The sequence below is a fragment of the Microtus pennsylvanicus genome, chromosome X (assembly GCF_037038515.1).
Source record: "Microtus pennsylvanicus isolate mMicPen1 chromosome X, mMicPen1.hap1, whole genome shotgun sequence".
Lineage (NCBI taxonomy): Eukaryota > Metazoa > Chordata > Mammalia > Rodentia > Cricetidae > Microtus > Microtus pennsylvanicus.
Window position 1 is genome coordinate 15412291 of NC_134601.1, and position 6696 is coordinate 15418986.

A 6696-nucleotide genomic window follows, 5' to 3' on the forward strand; every position below is an offset into this window, starting at 1 on the left:
GCCCGCCCCGCCCCGCTCCAGACCAATGCCTAACCTCAGAACTCACAGCTCTTCCCTGGACTCATTCCAAGCCCCTCCTCAACAAGCCTCTCCCGTCACAGTTCCCACGCTGCACCAGGGCACACTGTTCCTACTTCCGAATGTCTCTGCAGACCCATCTGACTAAATATCTGGTTCCTTTTCTCACTTCTTTCCTTTCTCAGCCGCCTACTACAGCCCCTGACCCAGCTTTATCTGCCAGATTGCTTTAAGAAACCGGTAAGTCCTACAACATATCCTAGCATTCAGTGTGTCTTACTGCTCAATTACGTAAGTCCATGCCCTCCTATCCTTGATGCATGAATGGTATCTGTAGTTCTAATTGGCTGCGAATGTTTAAGCACGTTGAAGGACGTGGTGTGCGTGCTTTCGCAAGATTATGTGCACAGGATGTGGATTCGTCTCTGCGAGCGTTCCTCTGTTTAAAGCAGTTAGAGTTAAAAAGTCCCAGAACACTGGACGGCACCAGCCAAATGTTTTCCTTCCTTTCAAGCCAATGTTAGCCACCCAAGCTTAGGCGTCTTTGGTACTGGAGGCCTCCGGGAACGCTGAAAGGCGGAAGACTGCTGTAAACTCGAGTCTGCTGAATGCTAAGCAGTAACACTGAAGAGACCCACAGCAAAGGACAGGTAACCTCTGAGTCAGTCTGTGAGCTTTCCCCATCCCTACTGAAGGTACCCCAGGCTCTGGCTTCCCCCACTGTGCAACTTGTTACCCATGCAGGGCCATCCCACGAGGCTGGTATAGCTCGAAGCTGGTTGGTCTCTGCCTGCTTCATTTTGGCAGCATCTCACTGTCTCTCCGAAGTGTGGATGCAGGCGGATGAACACCATGCTACTCCACAGGCCCCGGACCCTCCTTACTTTTAGACTGAAAACACTGGTATTCGGTATACCTGAACATTTCCATGCAACCACATTCTGTGTGGCATTATTTTTCTCCTGTTAGATCGTGCGTGCTTGGATCAATAATGGGAACCACTTGCAGAATTAACTTTCTACATCAGGTGTCCCTGTCCCAGCCAGAAAGGGACTTTGAACCAATCTTTGAGTGAGAAGCATGTGTCAGCTTGCTTCTCACTCAAAGAATTAGGTCAGCTTTAATTCTTATCTCTAAAACTTGCTGCCAGTAGCCAATATAACTATCTTTTACTTGCTGTTTTCTCTTTATCTGCCTTCTGCTTGTGCAAGTGGAGAAGCAAAGACAAGGGAAAGCAGGCAACTCCTTCATCTTCAGAGCAGGCTTGTCTGCATTGCCCTGAAGAAGGGCACTCAGCTGGTTTCACTGCAGGACAGTGAATGAAGTGGGGAAAGAGGAAATGTCTGGGGTGGGCAGCCAGATTCCAAGAGACCCTGAGGGGCCTACTGAAGTGGGTGGAGTCTGGGCTGGGTGGGACAGGAGCCCTTGGCAGGTTTCAGCCAAAGCATGAGGTGATCTGCTGACCCCAATACCAAGGTCATTCTAAGTGCAGTGTGGATAGTAGAGGGCAGCAGGCAAGGTTCACAGCCCAGAATCTCCAAAAACTAGTGCTTGGAGAGGCAGTGGATGGTGGGGGCCTGATAGGATGGTGGCTGTGAAGATAAGGGAAGATGTTGAGGGAAGCATTCATAGGCAAGTACTGCTGTATACCAGGTGGTGGGAGGAGGAAAGAGAAAGCATAGGAGCTACTACTACATTTAGGCAACAAAAATAGGGCAGACTATGACCGCACTTACAAAGGGGAAGCCAGTGGATTTGGGTTCATAGAAGTTGAATTCCCAAGTCCAACAGCCTGGATCAGTCACCTGAGTAAGAAGGTGTGGGCCAAGTCATAGGAGCTTGAGCAGGCCAGCGAGCATGGAAAGGGAGCAACCGGGGATGCTGAGGTATTAAGTGTTGTGAAGGCAGAGTTGCCGTAGGCCAGTTGTTCTTCCTATAAAACCAGGTTTGTGAGGCATGTCGGGGGATGGAGCATGAAAGGAAGGGAGGTCAGAGACTTGTGTGTGCAGCAGTCTTGTGAGATTTTTGCTGTGAGTGCTGTGTAAAGAAGGTAGGATAGCATGCTCTTTGGAGGGATACCTTGCTCAGCCTAGATATAGTAGGGAGGGCTTGCATCCTGCCTCAAAGCAATATGCTAGACTTTGTTGACATCCCATGGGAAGCCTTACCCTCTCTGAGGAATGGATGGGGGTGAAATGGGAGGGAAAGATGGAGGGAGTGGAAGGAGGGAAGGGAGTCAGAACTGGGATTGGTATGTAAAATGAGAAAAGATACTTTTAAAAATAAATTAATTTTAAAATGTGGAAAATATTTATACATTGTCATGGCATGAATCTTATGGAGAAAGATGTGTTTATTATTTTTGTCATGCCTGTTCAATCATAAGTAATAAGAAGATATCCTTTGTTGTTTATAAAATTCTGAATTAGAACAGAACATTAAAATCTAGCAAACAATTTTTAAAGAGGTAGGTTAAGCCTGAAGGCATGAGTGCCTCGCAGAAGAGACTTCCTTTGTGTGGTAAAAGAGGTGTGCAGACAGTGATGCCGAGCAAGAGCATGCTGGCGGGACAGACGCTCTAGATCCTAGGACCTAGAATGAGTGCCATAGGCTGGTCCTGAGTGACACAGAACTGACTTGGGAAATGTTTTAGTTTCACTTTGTTGCAGTGACAAACACCATGGCCAAAAGCAATATAGGAAAATGTTATACTTTGATTTTTGTTGGTTGTGATAAAATATTGACAAAAAACTTCTGTGGGGGGAGTAGCATTATTTGACTTGTATTTCCAAGTCACAGTGCATCATTGAGGGAAGTCAAGACAGGAATGTAAAAGGCAGAGCACTGCTTTCTGGCTCGCTCACAGGCGCATGTTTAGCTAGCTTTCTTGTACAGCTCAGGGCCACCTGCCTGGGGATTAATAATCTAGACATTCTTCCACAGGCCAATCCGATGTAGAAAAAAAAATTACTTTACAGATTGCAGCCTGTCATTGGAGGAAGTCAGGGCAGGAATTTAAGAGAGAAACTTGAAGCCAGACCTGTATACTATTCAGCGTAGTGACCAAGGAGCTCACTCCCAGGCAAGGAACAGAAAGCAAGAAGGCATGCTGTTTGATTGCCTGCCTATAGACTCAGGCTTAGCTAGCTTCATGTATAGCCCAAGATCACATTCCTTGATGTGCTACTGCCCACAGTAGGCTGGACCCTCCTACAATAATTAATATTTAAAACTCCCCGCACAGATGTCCACACTGGCCAATCTTATCTGGACAGTCCCTTCTGAGGTGAGTCTAGGCTACGTCACGTTGATAGTTAAAACTAAGTAGGACTGTTAGTGCTGCCAGCCTCGACAAGCTGAAATATGATGGGAGAAAGGGATGCCTGGCACACTGCCTTTATCCTGGAAGGGCCATGTCGTGTAACTGATGGAGGCCCATGAGACTACGGTAATATACTTTAAAAAGGTCAGAAAGGCCAAAACCAGAATGGAGTGGGGGGGGCAGTTCATGCGTAGACAGCAGAGCCAGGATGGAGCCCTGTGCTCAGTGCCCCTGTTTTGGCTGCTGCCACGATATTGAAAATGGTCACCCTTGGCTCTATCCACAGAAAATGTATTCTTGGCACTTCATGCAAATGGAAACTGGGTGGTATGCTAAGACTGAGCAGAGGTTCTGACCTCATGTCCCTGGCTCTGTCAGCACGACCCTATCAGTTTCTAAGGCACAGTGTGTCTCTCCCAAGGGACACACACGACTGCAAGGAACTGGATAGGAGGTGTGCAAAATCAGGTTACTGCCACCCTAGGCCATTGCTTTCTCACTCAGCATCTTTGTCCCCTTGGCTATACTAGGGTCTTAATAGTCATACTGACTCTGCTGCGTCCTTTGAAGATGTGATTCACTATCCAAAGATTCTGATCACCTAGTAACTGGAACATAGAAAGTGTATGAGGATTGGTACCCTAGTGCCTCGTGTCATCATTTGTTTCCTTAGGCTCCGGTCATGGGGTGCAACAAACTGCTTGAGAAGCATGACACCCACAGGACCCAGGAGAAGACATAGATGAGGCTACTTGAGTTCAAAGGGAATCCCAAAAGTAAATCTAGTTTCCATTTCAAGGATTGGTGTTCAGTAACTCTGATTGGAACTGGACAGTTTCAGTCCTATATGACCTATAATGACAGGACCAGGAATCAAAGAGTATTGTACAGTGACATAGAGAGAAAGAAAAAGACAAAAGCTTAGACTGTCCCTCTCTGCTAAAAAGCCAGCCTACTCAGATGTGAAGCCTGACTAGGTCAAGATGGCCTTCCCTCCTTTGTGTTTCCCTAGAGCTCAGTGACCTCTGTCAGCACTGATCACGCTATTCTTATGGTACCTTCCTCTAGCTATCTCCATCCTATTCTGTGAGCTCCCCAAGACTACATGGACCATGCATCATCCTAATTGCAACCATTGGCATTGGGCCTGGCATTGAGCAGGGCACCATTAACTTGTAACAGGAAGCATGTCAAGTTCAATGGCATTTCAGGACACATGGGAAGCCTTTGGGGAAGGTGAGGCCTCATGAACATGAGCCTGGAGAGCTGAGCTGTGATGTGCTTCTGTGTTTAGGTGCAAAGACTCTGAGGAAAATGAAGTTTCCCTGCCTCTCCTTCCGGCAGCCCTATGCTGGTTTAATCTTAAATGGAGTCAAGACTCTTGAGACTCGTTGGCGTCCCTTGTTGAGGAACCATCAGAAATGTACCATCGCCATCCATATTGCTCACAGGGACTGGGAAGATGATGCCTGGCAGCAGGTGCTGGTAGAGAGGTTGGGAATGACCCTGGTGCAGATTCAGACCTTACTACAGGAAGGAGAAAAATATGGCCGAGGTGTGATTGCTGGTAAGTGAGGATGTACCAAATATGAAGTAGACAATTGATACAGGATTCAAAATAATTCAAAACACACTCTGTTTTGCTTTTAGCTAGAGGGTATGGGCTAAAGTTTCTAAGCAGCCTGTCTTAAGAGCTGCTGGAGTAACTAGGTGGGTGTACATAGGCCTGGGTTCCACAGACTCACGTGAGTTCCACAGACTCACAGACTCTTGATTCTGGGTGTCAGATCCTGTTTATGTTGTGACCTGAAAGCCTGTTTCAAGTCAGTACCTGTTTGTAGTATTGGATTATTTGAGCATGAATATATGCAAAAGGCATTGCCTATGACAGTTCAGCATAGGCGTTAAAAAAGTGGTGTGCTGTCTAGAGTAAGGGTGCTTTCCTGACTTCTAATGCCTGTCACAAGGACCCTGGGTAAGACAGCAATCAACATCTAATTCAGTCTCCTGGTGACCTAATTAGGAATCTTATTGATGGTAGGCTTCCTGGCTGGGGCTGATGCTCTTTTAGTAGATCAACGCCAGCCTTCACAGTATGCTAGAATCTGACTTTCACTTAAAACAGGAGGCACAGAGGACAAGCCACTCTCCTTTTCCTTGATGCCTGTGGCTGCCTCACCCAGGGTTCCTTAGTTCAATTGGTTTTGTCACCAGTATTCAACAAGAACAGTTCCTATTTCCTGTCATTTGGTGATGTTATACCCCATCAAATGACACTGTAGAGACCCTGCTGTCAGAACCATAACCTTGCTGGATAGAAGAGAATACATCTGTATGTTTCTTTGTTCCCAGGACTTGTTGACATTGGAGAGACTTTGCAGTGTCCAGAAACCTTAGCTGCTGATGAGGTTGTTGAACTGGAAACCCAAGCTGTGCTAACCAATGTGCAGCAGAAGTACCTGACTCCGATTTCAAACCCCAGATGGTTGCTAGAGCCCATACCTAGAAAAGGGGGGAAAGATGTATTCCAGGTGGACATCCCAGAGCACCTGATCCCTTTGGGGAAGGGTTGGAGCAGTGAATGCTCTGCAGAACAGTGTCAGGAAAACTAAATAATGGCCCTATCATTAGTCCATCAGAGCATAAACCTCTAAATATCAGGGGGACTCTAAGCCCCTGCTGCCATGCAGGCTACATCCCACTCTGTGCTGTTGCCAGACCCAGGCTGCTGTGCCGTCAAGAAAGGGGATAGAAGTGAGGAAATCCCTCCTGCGGTGGCTCTGGCAGTGAACCCACAAAGCTTCAAGAACCTTGGCCTTAGGGAAAAGGAAAACTGCCACGAAATGGCTTTTTGCTGACGTTCACCTTAGTCCTACTGTTTTCTGGAATGCATAAATAAATGTGTTGATGATAAGTGTTTAGTGTCTGGACTCCCTTTGCCCTTTTTCCCCATGTCTTTATTATAGTCAAACCCCATGCAGCATATAAACAACATGCAGGGACCATGTCACAAGTCTGGAATCAAGACCAATGCACTGAGAAATCTGTGATGAAGAGAAAATCAGCAGTGGCCCATCCTTGCTCTTGTTCTGTGGAGAGTTTCCCTCAGGCAGTAAAGAATGGGTGTCACTCAGCTACTTTTTACCTAGAGAATCCTAAATATTACTCGGGTAGCATGAAGTTTAAGTGTTATGTGGTAGTTTTTATCTTGTAGCAAAATTTTAAGCAAATGCCCTACTTGCTATGTGAACTATGTATCATTGAGTTCCAAGAAATATTAGTTATCCTTTGGCAAACTGACAGCCAGAGTTGGACATCAGAAAGTTCATGGTAACATTGACTGGGATTGGGGACCT

The 6696-nt window shown here is 46.5% G+C and overlaps 2 protein-coding genes across 4 annotated transcripts in view; one reads left to right on the forward strand and one right to left on the reverse strand.

Moving 5' to 3' along the window:
- Positions 1–309, reverse strand: part of Ids (iduronate 2-sulfatase) — a 58556-nt gene extending 58247 nt beyond the window's left edge. Inside the window, exon 1 of the mRNA XM_075958690.1 lies at positions 35–309. The gene's annotated coding sequence lies outside the window, so the exon portion shown is untranslated. The remainder of the gene's footprint in view (positions 1–34) is intronic.
- Positions 118–6259, forward strand: LOC142841733 (protein EOLA1). Of its 3 annotated transcripts, XM_075958694.1 has the most exons (4): positions 118–258; positions 533–668; positions 4635–4907; positions 5693–6259. In XM_075958694.1, exons 3-4 carry the CDS (start codon positions 4655–4657, stop codon positions 5950–5952), a joined length of 513 nt encoding a protein of 170 aa, XP_075814809.1. In that variant the 5' UTR covers positions 118–258; positions 533–668; positions 4635–4654; the 3' UTR covers positions 5953–6259. The 3 variants fall into 3 exon arrangements, with proteins under 3 accessions (XP_075814809.1, XP_075814810.1, XP_075814808.1); XM_075958695.1 differs by lacking the exon at positions 533–668 and having other exon boundaries at positions 128–258; XM_075958693.1 differs by lacking the exon at positions 118–258 and having other exon boundaries at positions 411–668.
- The last annotated feature ends 437 nt before the right edge of the window (positions 6260–6696 follow it).

What these genes read in the sequence shown, in the direction of transcription:
- LOC142841733 (XM_075958694.1), top strand. Translation starts at nt 4,655, where the DNA reads ATGAAGTTTCCCTGCCTCTCCTTCCGGCAGCCCTATGCTGGTTTAATC. An exon ending in TGGCCGAGGTGTGATTGCTG is followed by an intron (nt 4,908 to 5,692) that starts GTAAGTGAGGAT and finishes CTTTGTTCCCAG; the next exon opens with GACTTGTTGACATTGGAGAG.